Genomic DNA, 25,953 nt, shown 5'->3' with positions numbered 1-25,953 from the left:
AAATCCTGACGTCAACATAAAGCAGACATATGGTGAATGTTAGTAAACAACCAATTTGGGAAGTTGAACTAACTGTATAATGAGAATAACATTTAGAAATCAGAAAGTCGCAAATGTTTCCAAATTTTCACTACATTTTACATTTCTTCATAAATAAATGCAAAACATTTCAACCAAAATATACCACTAAGGTGATGTACAATATGTCACGGAAAAACAATCTGTAAATCAAAAATCACCTTTGTAAGTAAAAGCTTTCGAAAGTTATAATCGCATATAGTGACACATGGAAGATTTGAAAAATCAGGCTGGGTCCTTATGGGGGTTAAAGACACAAACAATTATTTGAGTTATGGTCACAGCGCTGGGACCCTCACAACAGTACTGCCACGATGGTGTCCCCATTTACTGGTGCTGATCACATATACCTCATCCAGACAATCTTTACATGCCTAGGGCCAGGTAATTTTGCATATTATACTCAGCAAGATAGTCCCCTATCACTTCCAATTTTATGCGATGTATAGATAGTAGACTTGCTAATAAACACAAAGGCAACACCCTACCAGTACAAGTAATGGGTGGTCTATTAGCATAAGGGCTGGGTATACTCATTTCTAAGCAACCTACCACAGCAATTTGGTGATTCTTACTACCACGCTGTGTTACAGTTGCTCTGGATATATTGTAGAACCTTATAACACCCGCTAGGGAACCACTTTGTCCTTATGGCATGGCATGGCTTTAATTCTTGTTTCATTAACATGAGAAATTTGCACATGTTTAATAAAAGCCGCAAAACTCAGGTAATGGCACCGGCAGCTGTGCATCCAAGGCGGCTGCACTGACTGAGTGACCTCCTCCTCTGCGCGCCCTTTTTCTTTCTTTTTTTTTTCAATCTCCTCGCATTCACTCTACCACACGCACTCCCCCTCTTCCCTACACTGCGCGCTCCAGTCTCCTCCCATTTCCCTTCCAGTGGGACCCACCCACGTGTCAAAGCTCAGCCAATGAGGTAGAACGCAGAGCGCGATCCGGATTTGACCGGTCGGATTCCGGACCGGGTATAAAATAGAGAGCGGCGCTACGATTCGCTTCATTCGCTGCAAGAGACATTTGTGCTTTGTTTGTAGGCTCCGTGATCAATCGGAACGTTGACAATGCCCAAAAGAAAGGTGAGGATGATGCGTCATAGTTTGTTTGTGGTTGCATAGCGTAGGCAAAGACGATCGCGAACTGCTCAGGAAAACGACTACCGCCATAATGGCGGAGATGGTAGACGTAGCACTCGATCTCGTTGAGGGGTTGGAATTGGGAATATAGGCTCATACTATCGCTACAAGGCATAACGTATAAGTACTTACTAGATATACTGCTGTAAAAGCCCACCGTACGTTAATTAGGCAGCTGTTTAAACTGTAAAGCGCGGGAAGTACGAATAGAGGCGGGGCTTCCGCCAAAACAACGGCGCGAACCTGCAAGAAGGGAGGAGCCTTTAAACGGCTTTTAGTTACGGAGATTAGGGTGGGGAACTTCCTAAGGTGACAGAAAAATATTGTATGTAGAGAAAATAGCTGCATGCGAGTGTACACGATGGGTGACTTCTGGACTAGGGCTATTTTGCTGCAGTGACTATTACTTATAAATTGACTTGGCAGTGACAAGTGTACTTAGCCTGATGCATAGCCATGTATATGGGTTACATCTGCAGAATTACACATTAAAATCTAGGTTTGGAGGGTACAGGTCATTACTAGGGGAAAAATGCAATAATATTTAAAAGCAATTCTTTCCAAAGACCTAAGCAATACTCTAGAGGTTATTGTTTATGTTGTGCTGGCAGCTAGAAAAGACGCAGCCACATGCTGCTATCTGAAAGTTTTATGGATCTCCTTATACCTAGGGCTGATCTTTAACTTGTCCTCGGTGGGGAGTTTGGGCATTACTGTAGGTTACACCATTCATGATTGTACATAAGCAACGATTACCAATAAGTAGACCAATGTATGTTGGAGGGACCATATGAAAGTGTCTTTGTTTTGCACTGCACCTAATTGTTCCCATTGATGTTCCAGAAAAATCATTTGAAATAGCTTTTTCTCCATGTTGTACAAGCAGCTCATGGGCATTTTCACCTCTAAGATTTGTTGTGCCTTTTTTGTAGTGTCCACTAAAAGTAATATGAGCTGCAGTGATTTTCCTGGTGATGGTTCTGTACTGTAAGAAGTCAGTGCTCATCTCAAAAAAGGAACATTTTTCCTTTTGTACTAGATCCTTTTGTTTAAAGAAAAATTAAGTTAGCATTATTGTGAAACTGTGTTTTTTAATAGGGCTTTAAGTCATGCAGTGCTCATATAAATTAGCCTTCACACTGCGTGTTGTAAACTGGGGGGCACAACACAAAACCTATGCCAACACTTAAGAGCAGGGCCGAGGCCCAGAGCTGCTGGAGGGGCACATATGGCCAAATTTCAGTCCCTTCAAAGGATATCACTAAGACCGTATATAGCAGCAATTATTATTTATATACTATACTTAAAGCATTGACATAAGGCATTAGTACATCACCATTTTTCGGCTAGCATGCCGTAGTGCATTGTGGCAAAAGTCCACGCTCAAGATTTCATGGCTTTACCGATTCTCCGAACGACTCGAGTGCCCTGTGATGTTTCGGAGGGAGTACCTCCTTCTTCAGACATGTGATAAATGCAAAATCCTAACAAAGTTGGTATTGGAAACTAAAGATGCATCGAACACCAAGGTCATCTTTGGTTCGACTTGGAGGCAAACTTGACTTTTGTGGATACTCACATGTAGTTAACGTGTGAGAGTATATGACCTGCATCCAACAAACCTAAAAGTACAACTAAGATAATCCATGCTCAATTAAGTTAACCTTCACTCTACCTGATGTAAACTATGGAGGGCAAGCCATTGGTGGTCCTTTACTTGTTCTTATACAGATCACAATTTGTCAATAGACCTAGCTGCTTGGCGCTAATGCATTGCACCCTGCAAGAAGCGTCTCATTGCTTTGTGCAGTCTCCCTCCACTTACAGTAGAAATAATGTGAAATGGTGAACATCAGCTCTTACTGCAGACATAACTGAGAGCATCCATTTAAATATGACAGGTAAAAAGTTGTCATCTTGCCATAGGGTTGAAACATTTACACTCCCTTTTCTGTCAGAGCGGTGTAACTGTATATGGAGGATTTATCGAACGGTCTGCGACAGAATCAAAAACTGATCTGAAGTGCCTTGAATCACATTTACTGAGGGTTTTAGAAACTTTTCTATATAATACAAGCAAAGTGGTGCCTCTTCACTGGAAAAGTCTGCCCCAAAAAATAAGCAAAGACCAACTAATGGTGCAACTCCACATTCTTCGACTATGCCAAGTTTACTAACCAACAGAGAAATCTGGTAGAACTCTGCACTGGTTTACTCTGAAACACTTTTGATAAAACTGTTGTGTGACCATAGACAATCCATGGGGGTAATATCTAATAGTAATGTCCTACTAGTCCCTCCATGGCTGCTTTATATAACTTTGCATGCAAGTGTTGTCAGTTCCCTATTGTCCTGAAAGATTATTGCTATGACAGAATAAATCCAGCTGAACTTTGAGTGTGCCTGACAAGAACAGCTACACAAATTACTCGCAGAGCCAATAGGAGAGATTTATTAATGTGTTGGTAATTAGATCAGTGTAGAGGGGCACAGCAGAGAACTCTAGTTCTAGACTAGACCAACTAGAGTTGTCAGAATATTGTATTTGCTGCCAGATGTCTTAAGCTCCTGGCACCACATCTCCGCACTGCACTAATAGAATACCACAGTCCCTTACAGTATAAAGTCACCAAAATAACCCCATTTTCAATATATACAGCACCCTTATAAAAATAAAGCAATTACTCTCCTTGACTCCAGTCACGCTCTCCTGCCACCGCATTTTCCCGGCACTTCTGCTGCCTTGCGCTCTGTGAAGGGTGCCTGTGTCAGGCAGCGTGACGTCATCATGTGCTGCCCGAGTTTTCCAAAGCGGCACAGACAGAAGGATCCGTGCCCCTCTATACATTATTTACGTCTATCTTAAAGATACAGGCGCAATCGATTTTTCATGTGGGCAAGTCAGAGCTAGTACTTTCAGAGTTGTATCTGATTGCAGCATTTTTAATTGTAATTAGAATACAGGCGGTCCCCTACTTAAGAACACCAGACTTACAGACTGGCCTCTGGATGTTAGTTATTTATTGCACTGTAGCCCTAGGCTACAATATACAGCTGTAACAGTTATCACAGGTGTCTGCAATGAAGCTTCCTTGATAGTCATGGTTCTTATGACAATCCAACATTTTTAAAATCCATTTGTCAGAGACAAAAAAAAAGATTTGTCTGGAGCTACAATTATAAAATATACAGTTTCGACTTGCATACAAATTCAACCTAAGAACAAACTTACAGAACCTATCTTGTACGTAACCTGGGGATGGCCTGTATTCAACTTGACAATAGGAAACATTAATGAGGACTTGCATTTGTGTTTGAAGTACTCTTCACTGATGTTTCTGAACTTTTCATTTCAATGAGCTTTTTCACACTTCAGTTTTTTCTACGCTGACCCAAGTTTGGTGACCAAAATAGGGGCGGGGCCTAAAATGGAAAAGTGAAAAATAACGGTTCAGTTAGATATCCGTGAAAAATAACTGAAGCCAGAAAGAGAAAACCAATCTCTGTCCATAAGCCAAAATGCCTTTCATTGCAAAAGCAGTTGTGGAAAATTTTTTTAAAGAGCCATAAGTGTTACCTTTATATGTGCATGCTTGAATTTGGTGGGCGACATATGATATAAAAACTGCAGAGACTAAGTTCTCTAATTCTTTATATTTTAGGCTGAAGGAGACTCCAAAGTGGAGAAGAGTAAAGCAAAAGAGGAGGTGAGCTATTTTATATAGCGAATTAAAAACATTCATTGCATGCACATTTTTAAAGAATAAACTGTATAACGCATTAAAGTGTATCATTGTGTATTGCTATCTAGGCTTAAATTTGTATTAATTGGTTCTTATTTGTGTTTAGCCACAGAGAAGATCTGCCCGTTTATCTGCTGTAAGTTTGACTTTTTTTTTTTTTCATGTGAATCAAAATGCATATGTGCCATGTTGTTCGCCTCTTAAAGTAGCATTCTTTTTCAGAAACCTGCTCCTCCCAAGCCAGAGCCAAAACCTAAAAAGGCAGCTGCTCCAAAGGCAAGTTGAGAATTTCTTCTTTTGAATGAACATATTTCTCATCTTTAGGTTGTCATAAGAAATGGCATGGACACGCAGTACATTTTTATTCATTTTTCTAGAAATGTCCTTTTGATTTAAAAGGAATTTGTAAAAGCAGTCCTCATTCCTTTAAAAATGTAAGATCTCGTGTTTTGGTCATGTTCATGGTAAGTGCCAGGAAAGCTCCCAACTTACAAAAAGGACAGAATTCAACGTGTACCATATATTTGTCTACTCGGTACATTTGTGAAAGCCTTTGCAACAGTTTTCTGCTTGAAAATTTAGGCGTTCAACACGCTGCCAAAAATGTTGTGTGAACCTGTCACCTGGATTGTCACTTTTAGCCGTTGACAGATTCCAAAAGCCAACCCCATGCTGATTTAAAGAATGCCTTTGTTAGCATTCTGCATTATTTCAGTACTTTATAGAAGTTAAATTCACATTACTTTGCTCCCTGCCAGTAGAGTACAGGGAGTTCCTGGGTAGGGGCAGCTGTAGCCTGCATCTCCTCATGCATCCTCATGTGGTGATGGAGCCGCATGTGTGGAGAAGAGCAGACACATGCTGCAGCTGCCCTTACCCTGGGGACTCATCAAATGCTGCTGGTAAGGAGCCAGATAATGTGGATTAAAGTTGTATAAACTACTGAAATTATTCAGAATGCTGAAGAAGGCATTCGTAAAAACTGCCTAGCATATGCCATTGGAACCTTAAATTAACATTCCTGGTGACAGGTTCACTTAAAGTACTTTTGCATGTACAAAATAGTACATGCGTTATCTGTATCTGTATTTTGCTACCGAGACCATATGCTTTTTTTGTATAAAATTTAATGCCATGTTGATGTGTAACGGAGGACTTCTATTGTAAACATGGCAAATATTCAACTATATTTGTAATGGCCTTACATTTTATGATGCTAATATTTTAGAGTAGATGAAATCTGCAAAAACTATGTAGTTAATAGATTTCTTCTGCCTCGGCGTGTATCAAGAGTGACACATTTTGTGCAGTTTGTTCTCCAAATGTGGTACAGCTAGCATATGGCCACTATATACTATATTGTGTGCACAGAGCCTTGGCTATGTAATTTACTAATGCCATCAGATTCTTAAATTCCTTTCTCTTTATTACACTCACTGACCACTTTCCTAAGTAGATGTATTTATATTAAAAAAAAATATATATATATATATATTTCTATGTTGGCACTGCAGCTTGAAGTTGAGGATTGACTGACTTGTCAGCCTATTCCCTTTCTGTGCTACATTTGGAAAAGGTGGGGATGAGGTGCAAGACTGAGCTGTCTGAGGCTAAGCTTGCTTTGCTGTTAGTACGAAACATGTAAAAGTGGATGGATCAAATACTTTTAATTTCGGAAATGTAAAAAAAAAAAATTTCAAGTACTCTAAAACAGTGAAAGAAATTATCAAACTTTGTTTCTGTAAATTTTTACAAATGTAGATTTACATATGGTTAACTGCTATATTTGCATCAGAGGGAAATCAAAACATAAAATGGCATGTTCTGCTTTATTTGTAGAAGGCAGACAAAGCTGCCAAAGGCAAGAAAGGAAAAGCAGATTCTGCTAAAGATGCCAGCAATGCTTCGGAGAATGGAGATGCAAAGTCAGATCAGGTTTGTACATTCAAACTTTCTTATATTTTTTTTTTTTTGCATAGTATAAAAATTAAATATTTTCCTTCATTCCCCAGGCACAGAAAGCTGAAGCCTCTGGTGATGCCAAATGATCTGTGTGAATTTTGATAACTGTGTACTTCTGGTGACTGTACAGTTTGAAATACTATTTTTTATCAAGTTTTATAACAATGCAGAACTTTGTTTTACTTTTTATTTTACGCTTTGTTGGCACATGATGCTTTTATGGGATTTTTATTTAATGGGAGTGGCAGTTTGATCTTTGCTTGTTTTAAATAAATTTGAAAGCCTCACTCGGCTCATATTCCCTCCATGAAATTGACATGATTTTTCAACTGTCCAATCTAAAGATAGGCAGCTAAAGAAACGAAGAGCTCAGGTTTTGGTTTTTAAAAGTAACCTTGACATTGAGTGCTATCTGAAGTTATCTCCACCCTCCTCAAATGTGAAGCATCCACCTATTTTCTTTTTATTATTGATGGTTTTATAGTGAAATAAGTTCTGGGATTTGGTAATGTGGCCTTTTATCATGTTTTGTCCTGCTTGATTTTACAATGCTTGTTAATTAAAATTGGAAATAAATTTCAGACTGTTTGCTGAGTCACAAGTGTCAATTTTTAACTTCATCATAGTCCTTTCAACAGACTCCTTTTATTGTCATGCAAAATGTTTGTAGGGTGTAAGGTATGCAATTTAAAGCCTTCTGTAGTTGGATTAGTTTCCCAAGTCTTGCTCCTTCCTCTTCTATTTAGCAGCCACCCCCTGCTATCAGCCTCTGGCAGTAATCTCTCATGCTATGCTCTCTTGGTCCTGTCTCTGTGCTGAATATGAAGCGAGAATGTATGTCTGCCACACCCCTCTCTCTCCCTGCACTGATCAGTGGATTTTCCTCATACTGCTCCCAGCACTGTCAAGTGCTGCCAGCAGCCCTGACAAATAAAGGAGTTGTGGAGATAAGTGAGGAAACAATATTAAGTAGCCAACACACTGAATCCAATATAACAATCCAATAAAAAGCTAGTGTGTGTATAGGCAGAAAATATATACAAATTTTTATTTCTTAAAGTTCAAATGCAAAAAGATAGATGCCATGCATCAAAATTTCATAAAATCATTTAAAAGTGTCAAAACGCACATGAAAAAATACTAGTGGATCAAGGTCGATCACAAAGGTCAGACAAAATAAACAAATTAATTGTTACAGAGAACACAGAAAATACATGTAAAACAGTCCTGGAGAGCCAAAGTACTAAGAGGTATAAATATGTGGACTCCTGCAGTAGTCTCTATACAAAATACCTGTGAGCCCCTTCGCTCAAAAAAGGATGAATGAAGTATAATGGTGTAATTAACCCTTTCAGGAGCTGGCCCTTTTGTTTTTCAATTTTCACTCCCCATGATCAAAAATCCAAAGCTTTTTTATTTTTATGTACAGAGCTGTGTGACAACTTGTTTTCTGCGTAACAAATTACTCTTCATAGAGATGGTATTTATTCTTCCATGCCGTGTACTGGGAAGCGGGAAAAAAATTCTAAATGCAGTGAAATTGGTAAAAAAAAAACGCATTTGTGCCGTTTTTCTTGTGGGCTTGGATCTTACGGATTTCACTGTCTGCCCCAAATGCCATGTCTACATTATTCTTTGGGTCGGTGCGATTACGGGGATACCAAATTTATATAGGTTTTATAATGTTTTCATACATTTAAAAAAATTAACCTCCTGTACAAAATTTCTTGGGGGATTTTGCCATCTTCTGGCGCTAATAACTTTTTAATACTTTGGTGTGCAGAGCTCTGGGTGGTGTAGTTTTTTGCGGATTTTGAAGACATTTACAATGTTATCAATTTTAGGACTGTTCGACCTTGTGATCACTTTTTATAGAATTTTTTTTTTTTTAATGACAAAGTGCCATTTTCGACCTTGGGGCATGATTTTCCGTTACGAGATTAATCAGTGAAAAAATGTTATCATATTTTCATAGATCGGGCATTTTCGGACGCAGCGATGCCTAATTGTTTATGATTTTTACTGTATATTTATATCAGTTCTAGGGAAAGTGGGGTGATTTGAATTTTTAGGTTTTTTTATTTTAACTTTTTTATTTTTACTATTTTTCAGACTCCCTAGGGCAGTGATGGCAAACCTTTTAGAGACCGAGTGCCCAAACTTCAACAAAGACCCACTTATTTATCGCAAAGTGCCAACCCAGAAATTAAATTGTGATTTATACTCTCTTCTCCGTCACAGTTTTCATTGATACCAGCCCCTGAGGCACCAATAAAGCAGAAAATAGTCCCAGGTAGAGCTGTCACTTTAAAATACCTCTTTGCACAGCAAGTCCTGGGCTGTCTGGGACTGCAGGAAGATACCTGGAGTCATCTCTGGTGATGGCCTGAGTGCCCGCAGTAAGGGCTCCGAGTGCCACCTCTGGCACCAGTGCCATAGGTTAGCCATCACTGCCCTAGGGTACTTTAACCCTAGGTTGTCTGTACGATCCTATCATATACTGCCATACTACAGTATGGCAGTATATGGGGATTTTACTCCTCATACATTACAATGTGCTGATAGCACATTGTAATGGATGGGTTAACCCGTCTTCCTGAGGCTACCATGGCGACGGATCCTTTTGAAGCCGCCGGCGGCGATCAGCGGGAAAACACCCGCGATCGGTGCTGTCGCCGATCGCGGGTGTTACCATATACACTAAGAAGAAAACAAGTGTGCTATTCCAGACCCAAAACTTATTTTCAATACAATTCAATCTTTATTAAATAATTCATGAAATGCACAACTGCTAGTTTAAAATCAATTAAAAATATCAATAAGGACACAGGACAGAGTGGGTGCATCACCCTACTCCATCCACCACCCCTTACCACAAGTGTATGGACGATAGGATAAGATGAAAAAGTGCCAAAGTATACAATATCTAAATACCAATAAGTTTCTGTGGCTAGGATAGACAATGCAAAAAACATGTACATCCAGATAGCATGCATGCATGCATGCATAATATATATATATATATATATATATATATATATATATATATATACACACACATATAAGGTACGAACCATATAATGTCACCTGCCAAAAAAACGATCAAATACTTACAAACCTATAAAGCATAACACATGAATACACATGTAGAAAGTGCAAGTGCCATATAATAATGGAGTATAGACAAAACTGGGTAGACCTAGACCTGGGTGTTCCCATCCACAAACCAAAGCCACAATGCACAGCATACACAGAACAATGGTAGGGGTGGGAGGCTCCCCACGCGTATCGTCGCTGTTTAGCGACTTCCTCAGGGGTATGAAGCCTCTAGAGTGGATAGCTCACCTTTTATGCGCTGAACTCTGGCCTAGAATGATGAGATACCGGTGCGTTTGTGACCGGAAGTGAAGAGAAAAAGTGGCGCACGCGCATCCTCGGCCGAGGTAAATAGATTTTTTGGTGCAGCTTGTAATGCAGTAACTAGGCACAGAGAAGAAGCGCAATATAGTACATAAGCGCTGCACAAGTGAACTCCATAGAGTGGAGCAACCTGTCAGCGAAGGAACAATGACCTATGGGACATATAGTAAATGCACAAAATGTATATATGTGTCTCCTAATTTAAAGTGCTACAAGATCGCCCATAGGGGACGTGCCTATGAATAAAGAAGCTATCAAAAAATCACATCTAATGGACTAAACCAATGAATACAGTTGTGCATACAACATTGTACATATAATGTAGTTACATATAATATATGCAAATACCATGCAATTTCTAGAAGGTACTGCTTACCGTTGGTGTTACCGGTAAGCCTTTGCTGCAATATGCAGCAAAGACTTACCGGCTATGGAGAGGGCTCAGCGCGTCGACCCGTGCGGCCGACCCATGACGTGCTATTACGTCACGGGTCGTTAAAGGGTTAAATAGTGAACAATAGGGTTCCCTAGCAGCTCGAACCAGGACCTAGGCACTGAGATCGAAGTTCACCAGTAGAGGGTAAAGAATGAAAGAGATACATGGTCCCACACTTGTGGCCTGTGAGATCCGCCTTTAAGGTTTTAGGGCGGCCACCTACCTCCAATCACCCACATACAGAAACAGCTGTTTTGCGCGCCTGTCTATACGAGTATCCGATCTTGCGATAAGGAAAGGAACATGCGCAGTTATACTAGCGCTCGTAATAGAGATAGCAATTTTATCGACTCAAATACAAGGTTAGGCTCCTGCGCTCTCAGTATACATAAGTCGCCGTCGACGAAAATATAAAGCAAAAACCGGGGCACTCCGCATGTGCAGGTTAAAGTAAACCCCGACTGAGGTAATTCACTTTAGCACTTATGTTACTAAATGGACAAGTACAAAGAAGCTAAAGTGCACATTGTGCTAACCAGAGTAATTCATTAAACACACAATCAATTTATATAAAGCAAAATATAAGTGAAGCAAAAAATTGAAAAGATATATATATGTTTTATAAATAAGTCAATTGATGAAGTGCATAATGGAGCATCATTTAAAAGCAATATTAGCACAATCCATCTAAAATTCAGACAAAGTGCAACACTTCAAGTGCAGTCAGTGCCAAAAAAATTAAAGGAAACCTACCATTTAGAATGGTAGGGGTAAGCAGTAAGTACCGAGCACCAGCTCGTGCTTAGTTTCGTTAGTGTTAATAACCTCTGTATCGCGGTTTTAACACTGTTTAAACTTTAGAGCGCAACGTCTCCGGCATTTCCTATGTAGGCGCGCGCACGCAGCGCTGAAGCCTCTTCTGCTCTAAAGTTTAAACAGTGTTAAAACCGCGATACAGCGGTTATTAACACTAACGAAACTAAGCACCGGCACCAGCTCACCCTGAGCTGGTGCTCGGTACTTACTGCTTACCCCTGCCATTCTAACTGGTAGGTTTCATTTAAGCATAATAAAGTGCAACCAATAAGAATGTATGGTATCTATAATCAAGGAAGAAAGGGGGGAGGCGGGATGGAGACAGATGATCACCCCAAAAACGGGCAAATCCATGGCTCAATAATACACATAACATTAATATGCAGAATAAAGGAAATTTTTACACATGTCAGCATATCAAAACATATCAAGCTCTTAAATATAAAGAATACATATCAAAAAAAGGAGCCCTAACACCGTTATATACAAAAACCACCAGAAGCTGCAGCTCTTGATCACAGGAGTGTTGCCTCCCCCATTCACTGTCCACTCAGCAGCAGGGAATGGCAGACAGAGGAGAGGGAGAGCAGTGATGCTCTGTCCCCTCTTAAGTTTCCAATCTGCCCCATGTGCTGTGCTGCAGTTAAGGATAGAATAGCTATGGAAGATCTTATGCTGGATGGAGGGAAGTGGTAGGACGTTTCGTTATCGCACTCTTCTCTAGTTATAATACCAAAACTTTGGTATAAGATATCAACTTGAATATTCTGAAACAATGCAGGGTTCTTACACAATACAGTTCAGAATGACAAGTATAAGACAATTGGTGGAATAAGGCTGCTGTACTATACATCACTATAGAGTAGGAAACTGGTAGATCAATGCACTGCTTTGAACATAATCTTGATAGGAAAGCCAATAAATTCTTGATTCAGGCATAAAGGTATAGTACAAGGCATTTTGGGAGAGCACTGCTTTCTTCATTGGGCCCAAAAGAGTGGGAATACACTAGAACAGCTGCATTGTGGGGTATAGCTTTGCATTTTGTAGACCTAGATTAATCACACTGCTCCAGTCTTTCTATCTATCTTGATAATAGTCTTTACCTAGAGATAGTGGGTAAAAAAAAACTATTAGGAACCTCTGCATCAGTATAACTTGGTGGTTAGCCTGCTTTTGTTTTATTACTTAGGTTAATCCCTTAAACCCCATTTTTCAAATTGATCCTGTGTCTCTATAAGGGATTATAATTCTAGAAAGCTTTCACATATCCAGGGGATTTTTAGATTACTTTCTCATGACACATTGTACTTCAAATTATTTAAAAATTTGGATGATATCTTTTGTGTTTAGTTATGACGTAAACGGGAGTTTGGCAATAATTTTGAAAGATTCTTCATTCTAAAGTTCTAAATTCTCTACTTTTGAAGAAGATAGTCATAGCACCCAAATTAATTTATAACTTACTTATGAATTAGTATACTTACATGATATAAAAAATCATTCATATATTCATTGTGGTTGTAGGACCACAGAAGAAATGACCATTTGTAGTTATAGGTCATGTATAGTTATAAAGGTGAAACTTGAAAGATGTAAAGGTTATGGTTTTCACATCCTTTCTGGAAACTGGTTCCATAAGTAAGAGAGATAATGTGAATTGTGCCAAGATACTTGCTGGGAGCAGTTGTTCCACAGGTAAGCTTGGACTTGGACAGTTTGGGTTCTTTTGTTTAACCTCTTAACGCTCAGCGTCCGATATATCGGACGCTGAGCTCAGTGACTTAACGCTCAGCGTCCGATATGTCGGACGCTGAGCCGATGCCGGTTCAGCTCAAGATTTGAGCCGAACCGGCATCGGGAAACACGGGGTGCCGGCTGTGACTGATAGCCGGCACCCCAGTGTAACACCCGCGATCGGAGTTGTCTCTGATCGCGGGTGATTAACCTGTTAAATGCCGCGGTCATCGCGACCGCGGCATCTAACATGCATCTGGGGGGTCTTTCCCCCACGATCGGCCCCCCCGAATCATTTTCGGGGGGCACCGATCATTGCTACGGTATCACTGGGGTCCGATCTGGACCTGCAAGTGCATAGGCTGACACTGATAATGCCCTGCAATACATAAGTATTGCAGGGTATTATTATGAACAAGCAATGAGATTATTGCTTGTTCATTTCCCATGGTGGAAAAAGTGAAAAATAAAAAATAAAAATTATTCAATAAAAAAATAAAGTAATAAATCACCAAAAATGCCCAAAAGCCCCAAAACATATAAAGAGACATATAACTGAAAAAAAAAGTCTAAATCATAACACAAACCCCACATATATAGTATCACCGCGTCCGTAACAACCCGTAGAATAAAAATAAATAATTATTGAACCCGCACGATGAATGCTGTAAAAGAAAACTGTTATAAACCCTCCAAAAATTATGATTTTTACCTATTCAATCCCACAAAAAATGCTATAAAAAGTGATCAAAAAAACATATGTACTCTAGAATGATACTGGTGCAAAGTACAACGTGTCCCGCAAAAAACAAGCCATCAACCAGCTCCGTAGCCAAAAACGTAACAAAGTTATGCCACTTGGAAGATGGCAATACAAAAATGATAGATTTTTCCCCACAATAGGGTTTTATTTTACAAATTTAGTAAAACGCAAGAAAATATATTCGTGTCTGGTATCCCCGTTATCGTATCGACCCATAGAATAAAGATAATATGATTATTAGTCTATACGGTGAACACCACAAAAAAAAAAAAGTAAAAAAACCAGTAGAGAATTGATGCTTTTCTACTCCTGCTCTCAAAAAGAAGTTCCTAAATTTTCAACAATAGGTGATACCAACCCCAAAATGGTAACATTGGAAAAAGCATCTCATCCCGCAAAAAAAATGGCATCACATGGCCCTAATAGCGCAAAAGCGAAAATTTTACAGCCTTCAAAAGAGGCCAATGAGGAAAGTAAAATCCTGGCAGCTGTAGGGTGCTCCTTCCCTTCTGCGCCTCACTGTGTGCCCATAAAACAAGTCACGGCCACATGTGGGGGGTCTCTGTACTCGGGAGAAATTGTAGAACAAATTGTATGGTGGGTTTTGTATTTTTATCTTTTGGAAATGTGTAAATTTTAGGGCTAAATGAACGTATAACCGGCACAATTTGACTATTCTAAATTTCGCCTCCATTTTGATGTAATTACTATGAAGATCTCAAGGGGTTAACAATCTTCGTAAAATCTGTTTCTGATAGCTTGAGGGGTGCAGATTTGAAATTGGGTTGATTATATAGGGGGGCTTTGATGCTAAATATGTAAATTTTCATTCAAAACTGTATTTATCCCCAAAATAGTCAATTCTGAAAATCCGGAAAAGCGCTATTCGATTTGTAGGCCGCGTGACGTCAAAATAAATTATCCAGACATTTCAAAAATGGTGAAAATGTAAAGTAGACAAATGGGAAATGTTATTCAGCAATTTATTTAGGTGGTACATCTATCTGCCTGAAAACGCAATGATTTCAAATTTCAAAAATGGCAAATTTTTCAGAAAATTCATCATATTTTCTTTTTTTTTGTAAATAAACGCAAAACTTATCAGCCAAAATTTACCACTAAAATGAAGTACAACATGTGGGTAAAAAACAATCTCAGAATCGTTTTGATAAGTAACAGTGTTCAAAAGTTATAACCATATAAAGCGACGCATGTCAGAATCCAAAAAATGGGACTGAGCCTTAAGCTGTAAAATGGCTGCGTCCTTAAGGGGTTAAAGTCTATGCAATATGTGTATTTACCTGTAGAGCAGGCTCCCAATAACAATGGGTTTCCAGCCTCCGCATATTTTACCTAGACTAGTGTTTTTACTTGTCAATAAGGAATGATTTTCTAAGTTTTGTGGGCAAGTTAGAAAGGCTCTTTCAAAACCATATATGTTTCAGAACAGATGTTACTCCCTTAGTAACATAAATGTGAGTTCATCGGTAGATGCTGTAAAAATGTTTTGCCAGATTTGTAGCCCTTTTAAGCTCAGCTGTAGGATGTTATGGCTTTATGATTTGTTGGGGGACTTGGCTTCTAAAAATATGGTGTGTAGTCTCCCATGGGAAAGAATTGTTTAGTTGGGCACTTTCTGAACAGCTTGCTAGAAGAAGCCAGTGACAGGAGGAAGGGTTCTCCTCTTCTACTCCCTATCGAAAATTTTTAAGTTTTCTGTTCATTCCCTTCAGTTTGCAAAGAGGTAAGGGAAGTGTCTTCTCCTAGCTTTCCAAACATCCAAATCCCCAACGGAGCTAATTGGTTTAAACCCCAAATGCATCTTTTCACTAGAGTTCTCCCTCCCTCCCCACTTAGGATCAAAATGAAGAGCAAGTCAGGATGATGTTCCAAATCCATTCCATTGTACTGCATTTTGTATCAAAGGGAAGTTGTCTGCCATGTTAGATAAATAATAAAATATATTTATTTTAATCTAGAAAACCAGCCTAAGGCCAGCCATGTCCCTCCTAGGTCTGATGATGGGCCCCATGCCAGCAGTACCCCGGGCTTAGTTCCTTTTAAGACCGCTACAACTTGTGTTCTGTAAGAATGTCACAGGCTGTAATCCTCACTAGTCAGTCTGGTGGTTGGAACCCTGGAATCTAAACAAGTAGTTGTCATGATCCAAAAGTAGTTAAGTTACCATGGATAATGGCCACAAAGGGTCAGGGAACCTAAGTAGGAGGGTTACCAGCAGATCATAACCATCAACTTTACACCCCTTGCTTACATAAACAGACAAGGAGCAGTTCAAAGAGTAAGGAGTCAATAACCTATAGAACCTATTTCCAAATCCACAGAGCCCTGTTCTCCTTCATTTGTGAATCCCTACTAGATTAAGAACATTCTAATATTTCCCCGATGTTAGATTTTCTTTAGAAAAGGTTAGGAAAGCAGCTAAAACCTTTTTGCTTTCTTGATCCTAAGTTGACACAACATCTGTGGGGGATAAGGTATACAAAGTAGTCTCCACATTGCAGTTGCTTTAATCAGAAGGACTGGGGGAGTGGCCTCCAACAACTTTCACAGGTCATTGGCAAGAATCCCTCAGTTCTTCTGTGTGGAAGGATAGAGGAGAAGAATGTAATCATAACCTAGATGCCAGGAATAATAATAATAATCATCTTTACATAGCACCATAAAATTCTGTAGCACTTTACAGATTATGGGGAACGTATACAAATAAAATAGGAGTAAAATAAAAAGTAATAACAGACATTTGAAACAATAGGAGTCAGGGCCATGCTTGCAAGAGCTTACAGTCTATGAGAATGAGGGGGTGACACAAGAGGTATAAGGGAAGGAGCAAGGCATTTTGGGGCAAGCAAAATTATGCAACACTCCCCCCCCCAAAAAAAAAAAAAAAATTTAATTAAATTAGAAAAATGCTCCCTAAGTAGGGCTGACCCTAAAGGGGAAAAATATAAAAAATATTAAGAAAGGCCAACTTCATGCAAACATCTACAATAGAGGCCTCCCAACCATAAATATAGGGTAAATACCAATGACTAGGCCACATATAAAAATATTAATCAGCAATGAAAATGAACAGCACACATAAATATATACCAAAAATTAATTTACTACAAACATCAATATATACCAGCAATAAATGTACTGCACATCTGGGCCGCACTCAGGCACAGAAATCACTTACTGTTCGGCTGCTGCTGTCTTCTTCTATATCTGTGTTGGTCTCATCCACCCCCTTCTTTTTCATGTAGTCTCCTCATAGTTGGCAATCCTCCTCCATCAGGTAGAGAACGACATGGCACCTCCCAGCCGTGACTTATCACTGTAGAATTTGCCACCTGGGTGACTGTACATCTGTACACTCCATCCCTTTAAAAAAAAAATCCCAGTCAATATAATGTCCCCTTGATAACAACTAAGTGCCCCTGCATATACTGCAATCATCAATATACTATAATATACATATATATTATATAAATAATCTACTTTATAGTTCTGCATCTAGATATCTCTATTGTCTTTCATATTTATCTTCTATCATAATAATTATAATTAATAATTCCTTTATTTATATAGCGCACACAGATTACACAGCGCTGCACTGTGCTTGCCAGATCAGTCCCTTTCCCCATGGGGCTCACAATCTAATCAACTTAAAAGTAAGTTTTTGGAGTGTGGGAGGAAAGCAAAGGACCCATAGGAAACCCACGCAAACACAGAGAGAACATACAAACTCTTTGCAGGTGTTGATTAGTGCTGCAAGGCTGTAGTGCTAACCACTGAGCCACTGCTGCTGCCCATCAAACGCTCTCATCTATCTATCTCCTATAAAATTCTCCCATATTACAGTTTGTTTTACCATACTAAAGGGACCCTCTTACTGACTGTGACTGGTCATAAAATACTTTTATTTTAGGGCCCCACTTTTAGTTTTGCCCAGGGCCCCACTTTGTCTGGAACTGGCCCTGCAGTGAAATAATGGGCAAGTCGAGATTAGACCAGGCATTCCATGAGTCTGTAGATCAGTGGTTCTCAACATGTGGGTCGGGACCCCAGCGGGGGTCGAACGACCAAAACCGGGGGTCGCCAAAAGCCATCGGAGCCGCAATTTAATTGTGTTTTTACTGCGAGTTGCATGGTTTGGGGTCACCACAGCATGAGGAACAGTATTGCGGGGTCACAGCATTAGAAAGGTTGAGAACCACTGCTGTAGATGAAAAGGAGATTAGAGACTGGTCAGTAGTTAGCAGCACTGGACGGGTCCAGGGGGATTTTCGTTAGTAATGGGGTAACAGCATGCTTGAAAGAAGAGGAAACAACACCATAAAAGAGAGGTGAGAAGTGACTACAGGAGAGAGGGACTGTACGAAATGTGAGGCGGATCGGGTCACTGATGCAGGTAGTGGGCCAAGCAGAGGTAACTGTAAAGACAAGCTGAGAAACTGTAAAGACAAATAGATACTGTCAATCTCCATGTAGATTGCCAGTATCACAGAGAGAAAAACATTTGCCAAATCAATAAGTGAAGAATGTGGCACTCGGGGACTGCTGCCAGTGAGATGTGTGGGTTAGGGACCATTGGTAATAGCTACAGTACACTCTTTGGCAGCTTGGAAGTCGAAGGATTCCTGTCACTCTGTCCTGGTCCGTCCATCAAAGCCAGAGGCTCTATGTGTAGGTTTGAAATCTGATCAAGTTTTCTCATTTGTACATTCAAGAGATCATCTGATATATCCAAAACCTTCAGAACTTCACCACTTTAGTATTCCAGTGCACCTGGTGCAGATTCCCACAAGGTGGGGTAGGTAAAACACCCCCAGCCAGTACTCCATAACCATACAGGGAGTAGACTGGCAGATTAGCCCCCTTAGTGGATTTTGTCCTTTTACAGTATGTGGATGACCTACTGTTTTGTGCCTCTATTTTGCAGGTTTGCCAGGATTCATCTATTGACCTTATGTGTTTTCTGTTTCAGAAGAAGTGAAACAGTGATGGCAAACCTTTTGGAGACAGAGTGCCCAAGCTACAATCAGAACCCACTTGTATGTCGCAAAGTGCCAACATGACAATTTAAGCAGTAACTTATTGATCTCTGCTGTATCACAGGTTTTAATCACATTGGTGTCCTGCGATCACCAATACAATAGAAAGATGATGGAGAAATTTGGATTGTAGCTTCCCTCCAGGGTCGCCTGAAGAGGAAGAATCAGGGGGTGCAGAACAGGAGCTCAAATGACAATCCATCTCTATCCACACCTTCTGGCTACTCCTGTAGGATGTCACTTTAAAATAGGGTGGAGCATGGTACGTCCTGGGCTTTATTAGACCACAGGAGAAAGCCTTGATTCGTATCTGGCAAACTCTGTGCTATGGTGAAGGCCTGGGTGCCCTCAGGAAGGGCTATGAGCGCCACCTCTGGCACCCGTGCCATAGGTTCGCCACCACTGTCCTAGGCCACTGCTTCTCAGCCACAGGAAGGCACATGACAGAGGAAAGAAAGCTGGCAGTCCAGAATATTTATTTTTTCAATAGTCGCCCGGCTAGCAACCAAATGCCTTTTTGTCCACCAGGGCTGAAACAAATGATAAAATGTAACCTTTATTAAATTTTACGTTAAGAGCAGTGCAAAATGTATGTTAAAAACACAAGCAGGCAGTGTCCAAACTCATAGGTATTCAGGGGTTTGCGGAATACTATCCTTTAAGCAAGAGAATGATATAGTTTAGGGGGGTTGATCAGTTCCCCCCTACTTGACAGACATACATCATGAAAATGGACTTGCGGATAGAATTAGCCCTATTAGTCCCTGTAGGTGAGCAGAGTGCTTATCTTTCTCTAAAGGTCCCTAGAGTATTTTCTCTCTCACAGTCCATAAAGTTTCATTTGAATTTCAGATCACTGTCTACTACTAAAATTTTACACGAATCAGCTAGGCCCACCCGACATGTTTCGCCGGAACTGGTATCATCAGGGGTATAGGGCCGACTGCCTGGGATAAGGTCTGCTGCCTCCAGTCTGATGCTGCCCCTTTATGACTGCATTGCCTCTTCCCCATTTTCCCTTAGGAGGCAATTGATCCATTGCACAGCCTTAAGCTGGCAATCCTGTCTGCCCCGGCCCTAAGCGCACCCCGCTAGACCAAACCTTTTGTTTTATTTTGCACTGAGTATCTAGGCCACACCACAGGTGTCCTAGCCCAGGAACATGGTGGCCTCCCCAGTGGCCCTCTATTAAGCCAGGTTAGACTCAGTCATGAGGCGAGCCCCTCATGTGTCAGTAGCTGCAGCCAGCAATTTGCTCAGCAAGGCCAGTGAGTTGATCCTAGATCACTCAGTTACTATGCAAACCCCACATGACTTGCACAGTGTCCTCACCCAAGTACAGTGTCCACACAGTTCTCACTGAGCAATGGCCATGCAGCTTAGACTCCAGTGTGCACTCCTGATGCCCCAGAACATAACACAGACAAGGTGCGCAACTCTGAATCCTGTCTTTCTGTCACAAGTCTTACAGGATTCAGTAGGTAGGAGGGGGGGGGGGGGGGGTGCTTAACCCAAATGTTGAGTTTTTTCTCATAGATGGCTCCAGGTCTGCAGGAGAAGACAGACCTGCTGGATATGCAGTGGTCAGTGGCGCACATGAGGTAGTAAAAACAGAACCACTCCCTCCACACAAGTCCGCGCAGGAGGTGGAGTGATGGCACTCAGGGAAGCGCTACAGCTGGCAGAAGGTAAAAGGGCAAACAAACATACTCAAACACACTCAAGATATAGTTCTAGGGTCTAAACACGACTATGAACCCATATGGAGGGCTAGAGATTTCCTCACCTCTGCAGGGACCTCCTCTAAGCATGGTACACTGATTAAAGAGCTCATGGATGCTCTCTTACTTCCACAAGAGGTGGGGATATTAATAGTAAAAGCACACACAATTGGTAACTCCACAAGGCCAATGATGTGGATGACAGTGTGGCAAAGGCAGCTGCACAGATGGAACCCAGAGACTTTCCTGAAGTCTCAACGGTGTGTACTGAGCTAAAAAGTTTGATCCACAGGTGTTTCCAGTCCCTGGTGGCCCGAGAGTCATCAGAAGAGAAGGAAGTGTGGAGAAAAGCTAGAGCCCAGATGCCGATGGGACCTGGATGCTGGGAGAGAGGGTGTGCCTGCCCAGAGCCCTGCACCCTCTCTTTTAAAACACATGTTTTTTAAACAGAGCCAAAACGCATGCTTAAAAACTGACCAAAAACGTTACGTGTGGCATCACCCTAAGGAGCTGACTGAGATTTCTGAGTACGGCGCAACATGTATCATTAAAGAGGACCTGTCAGCTATAAAAAAAAAAGGCACTAGGAGCTGCTTATTAAAGCAAGCAGCTCCTAGTGCTACAACAGATGTAGCAATGTTACACTTCTAGCATTATCAGAACCCTCCGATAATGCTAGCAGAAACTGCAGCGCTGTACAATAGGAATGCCAGACCACGCTCAAAGCGGTCTGCCATATTCATGACGGGGCGGGACTAGGAGGCAGAGACTACTGCATCAAGCCTGGCGTTGCTTCTGCCCTGGACCGCCCCCTCATGAATACACTGTGGGGCACATTTACATAAAGTGTCGGTGTCTGCATTGGCTTTGTTACCGACCTGCTCTCGGTAAGAAGACACACATTTAATATTGTAGAGCTGTGCAGATACATTTCTGGCGCCGAGACCATTTTCTGTCCCTGGGACCAAAATCTGTCCCAAGAACCAGAAATGTGTCCAACAGTTAGAGAACAGGCAACAGTGCAATAGCACTGTTTTGTGTCCCTGCTAGACAAAATTTCTTTTGGTCTACTTTACGCCAGTTTACAGCGTCCAAAAATGGCTGCGACACATATTAATTGTGTCTGAGTTTCCAATCCGCCAAAGCCACGCCCCTTTTCAGAGAAGAGTCGGAGCAGGCGGAAAAAGTCATTTTTTCTGTCCCCGACAGCTAATAAATAGGTCTGAGAGCAGAAGATGCGGTGAAAGCGCCACAAAACTGGCGGAAACACCATAGTAAATGTCCCCCTGTATCTCTTTGAGCGCGGTTTGGTGTTGCTATTGTTCAGCGCAGCAGTTTCTGCTAGCTTTATCAGAGGGTTCCTAGTGCCTTTTTATGGGTGACAAGAAAAAACGCTAAAATACATCTGACTAGCAGAAAAGACAAGAAAAGCCCCACGGAGAAAGCATGCTGGATGAATAATCTGGTGCAGTATAAGGTCTAAAACCCACTCAGCATGACATTTCAGTTCCGGTCTCTGAGAGTTTGGGCCATATATTCCAAAGATGCAAGTTTGATGTGAGTAAGGCTGGTGGCACATGTGGTGTTTTGAACCCGTTTTGAGCCCGCGTGTGTTTTTTTGAAAAAGCATCTGTTTTTGACCCGTTTTAATTAAGATAATAAAATTGGTAAAAATGGTCAAAAACGCATGCGTTTTTCAAAAACACACTGGTCAAAAACTGCTTAAAAACAGTTCAAAACACCACGTGTGCCGCTGGCCTTAGTCGCATCAGACTCGCTCGTAGGTTTCAGGCGTCAGGTGTAGTCACACATTGTAGTTAAAACTGCATCACAATCAGCTTTGAGGTGGTTTTAGGTGTAGTTTTGAAAATTGAACAGTGGAAAGACATTTGTTGAACAGGTTTCCCCTTGAGGGTGCGTTCACTCATTCAGCTTTTCAAATGCGGTTTTTGATGTCGAAACCAGGTGCAGTTTTGTTAATTTAACAGGTGAATGACATTTATTGAACAGGTTTTCCCTTCAAAATCAATTTAACCCCTAGGCGCACCAGGACGTTATAGTATGTCCCAGTGGCTAGATACTTAGTGCACCAGAACACACTATAACGTCCTGCTTCTAGCACCGACTCGCGAATGGAGCCGGTACCAAAAGCAGCGGCTGTCAGCTGACTATTACAGCTGACACCGTGCTGTAACAATTGCGATCGGAGACGACTCCGATCGTGGGTGTTAACCCCTTACACGCTGCGGTTAAGCATGACTGCGGCGTCTAAGGGTCTTCCCCCTATGGATTGGATCCCCTGTGCCGCTTACCGGGGGATCCGATCCTCTTCTGGGCAGCTCCGAGGACTAGCATGTGCCCCGGAGCTGCCCGGTCTCCATGGCAGTCAGACCCCTTCCGGGTCTGACTGCAAACTGTCTGAGCATGCGCCTGCATGCTCAGACAGTTTACACTGCTCTACAATAAAATAATATTGTAGAGCAGTGTATTGAACTTGAACCAGCAATCAGAGCATCACTGGTTCAAGTTCAAGTAAGTATATGTAAAAACACTTAAACACTACACATTAGAATAAATAAAAAATACATAAAAATATAAGCCCCTAAAATGTCACTTTCCCATAAAAACACTTAATAAAGTATAAAAAACACAAAAAAACCCCACATATTTGGTATTGCCGCATCCGTAACAATCTGTATAATAAAACAGAATCATTAATGGACCCACACAGTAAACGTCAGAGAAAAACCGCAAAAACGTTCCGAAAAAGGATAATTTTTAATTAACACCCTATAAAAAATGCTCTAAAAAGTGGTTTAAAAAATGTTATGCACTCTAAAATAAAACCACTAAAAAAGAACAATCCTTCTTGCAAAAAATAAGCCCTTAAACAGATTTGTGAGGCGAAAAATAAAAAAGTTATGCATATGAAAGACAGTGATGCTAAAATTAACAACATTATTGCCAAATTACTTTTCATTCAGTAAAAATGGGAAAAAATAAAAAAAAATAAAAAAATCTATATAAAGGAAGTATTTTCGTAATAGTGGCGACCCATAGAATAAAAATAATATAATATTTTTATGGTATGGTTAACGGCCAAAAAAAAACCACATAAAAATTTTCCTAAAAATTGATGATTTTCATTTCCTCCACCAACAGAGTTAATAAAATCTTACCAATTAGCTATAGATGCCCCAAAATTACTGTATATACTCGAGTATAAGCCGACCCGAGTATAAGCCGAGACCCCTAATTTTACCACCAAAAACTGGGAAAACCTATTGACTCGAGTATAAGCCGAGGGTGGGAAATGCATTGGTCACAGACCCCCCCCCGTTTATAGCCAGCCAGCCCAGCTTGCCCCCAGCAGTATAAAGCCAGTCCAGCCTGCCCCCAGTAGTATACAGCCTGCCCCCAGTAGTATACAGCCTGCCCCCAGTAGTATACAGCCTGCCCCCAGTAGTATACAGCCTGCCCCCAGTAGTATACAGCCTGCCCCCAGTAGTATACAGCCTGCCCCCAGCTGTCCGCGCGGCTCGTCTTCAGGCTTCCACGCCGCCTTCTTTCTTCTGCTGGGCGCCGCCATTGCTGACGTCATACCAGGCGCCGCCCCGGGGAAAAACATGGTGGCGCCCAGCAGAAGAAAGAAGATGGCGCGGAAGCCTGAAGACGAGCCGCACGGACATCGGGGGAGCAGCGCGGCACATCAGGGCCACCGGACGGTGAGTATATAAGTTTATTATTTTTTTAAGTTTTTTTTTTTTAATTGACTCGTATATAAGACTAGGGGACGTTTTTCAGCACATTTTTTGTGCTGAAAAACTCGGCTTATACACAAGTATATACGGTACCAGAAAACTGCATCTCATGTAGTAAAAAAATAAGCCCCTATAAGTCCACATTAAAAAAAAGAAAAAAAAATTATAGCCTGTACAGTGAGACAGCAAATCTGCTCTGCATGGCGCCTCCTTCCCTTCTATGTCCGGCCGTGCGCCCATACAGCAGGATACCACCACATATGGGGTATCGGTGTACTCGGGAGAAATTGGGTATAAAACTTTGTGGAGCCTTTTTTCATTTGATCCATTGTAAATGTTCAATTTTCCACCCAAAATGAGTGTATTGTCAAAAAATATTACAATTTGTAGACTGCACCTCCATTTTGTTTTAACCCCCATAAAACACCTAAAGGGTTAACAAACTTCTTAAAAGTGCTTTTTCATACGTTGAGGGATGTAGTTTCCATAATGCATGCTCAGACAGTTTACACTCCTCTACAATAAAATAGTATTGTAGAGCAGTGTATTGAACTTAAACCAGCGATCAGAGCATCGCTGGTTTAAGTTCAAGTATGTATAAGTAAAAATATGCAAAAACACTTAACACTACACATTATAATAAATAAAAAATAAATACATAAAAATATAAGCCCCTAAAATGTCACTTTCCCATAAAAACACTTACCGTATTTTTTGCCCTATAGGGCGCACCGGACTAAGGCGCATTAGTCCGATGCGCCTTATATATGTAATAATTACATATATAAGGCGCATCGGACTATAAGGCACGGGGTCCGGGGGCGTGGCGGAGGTCCGGGGGCGTGGCGGAGACCCGACGGGACGCGGCGACGGGACGCGGCGACGAGACGCGGCGACGAGACGCGACGGGGAACGCGGGGAAGGTGAGCGGGGAAGGTGAGCGGGAGGTGGAGGACGGCAGCGGACCATACTTACATAGGTCCCCGCTACCGGAGACAGCAGATCTCCCGCTGGAGATCTGCTGTCTCCGGTAGCGGGGACCTATGTAAGTATGGTCCGCTGCCCTGTGCCCAGCGCCATACATAGGGCGCACCGGACTATAAGGCGCACTTTGGATTTCCACGGAAATCCAATGCTTTTAAGTGCGCCTTATAGTCCGGAAAATACGGTAATAAAGTATAAAAAACATAAAAACACAAAAAAAACCCTGCATATTTGGTATTGCCGCATCCGTAACAATCTGCATAATAAAACAGAATTGTTACTGGACCCGCAAGGTAAACGCCGGAGGAAAAAAAAATGCAA

At 41.2% G+C, this 25,953-nt stretch overlaps 1 protein-coding gene and 1 long non-coding RNA gene across 4 annotated transcripts in view; one reads left to right on the top strand and one right to left on the bottom strand.

The window, feature by feature from the left end:
- Window positions 1–25,953, bottom strand: part of LOC140118755 (uncharacterized) — a 48,609-nt gene that overhangs the window by 15,292 nt on the left and 7,364 nt on the right. Inside the window, exons 2-3 of one of the 3 annotated variants that reach the window (XR_011853252.1) lie at window positions 17,309–17,493; window positions 4,539–4,655 (exon numbers count right to left, since the gene is read on the bottom strand). This is a non-coding gene — a long non-coding RNA (uncharacterized lncRNA). Of the gene's footprint in view, window positions 1–4,097; window positions 4,656–17,308; window positions 17,494–25,953 lie in introns of those variants that run through there. The other 2 variants (XR_011853251.1, XR_011853253.1) reach the window with 2 other exon arrangements.
- HMGN2 (high mobility group nucleosomal binding domain 2) lies at window positions 1,011–7,525 on the top strand. The gene is made up of 6 exons (XM_072137054.1): window positions 1,011–1,175; window positions 4,895–4,939; window positions 5,082–5,111; window positions 5,198–5,251; window positions 6,815–6,910; window positions 6,988–7,525. The coding sequence occupies exons 1-6, from the start codon at window positions 1,161–1,163 to the stop codon at window positions 7,021–7,023; spliced, it is 276 nt and encodes a 91-aa protein (XP_071993155.1). The 5' UTR covers window positions 1,011–1,160; the 3' UTR covers window positions 7,024–7,525.

This window comes from Engystomops pustulosus, chromosome 2 (genome assembly GCF_040894005.1).
Source record: "Engystomops pustulosus chromosome 2, aEngPut4.maternal, whole genome shotgun sequence".
NCBI lineage: Eukaryota > Metazoa > Chordata > Amphibia > Anura > Leptodactylidae > Engystomops > Engystomops pustulosus.
Note: the sequence above shows the minus strand (reverse complement) of the source record. Positions and strands in the feature narration are given on the sequence as shown.

What these genes read in the sequence shown, in the direction of transcription:
- HMGN2 (XM_072137054.1), top strand. An exon ending in AGAGTAAAGCAAAAGAGGAG is followed by an intron (nt 4,940 to 5,081) that starts GTGAGCTATTTT and finishes ATTTGTGTTTAG; the next exon opens with CCACAGAGAAGATCTGCCCG. An exon ending in GAGATGCAAAGTCAGATCAG is followed by an intron (nt 6,911 to 6,987) that starts GTTTGTACATTC and finishes TTCATTCCCCAG; the next exon opens with GCACAGAAAGCTGAAGCCTC.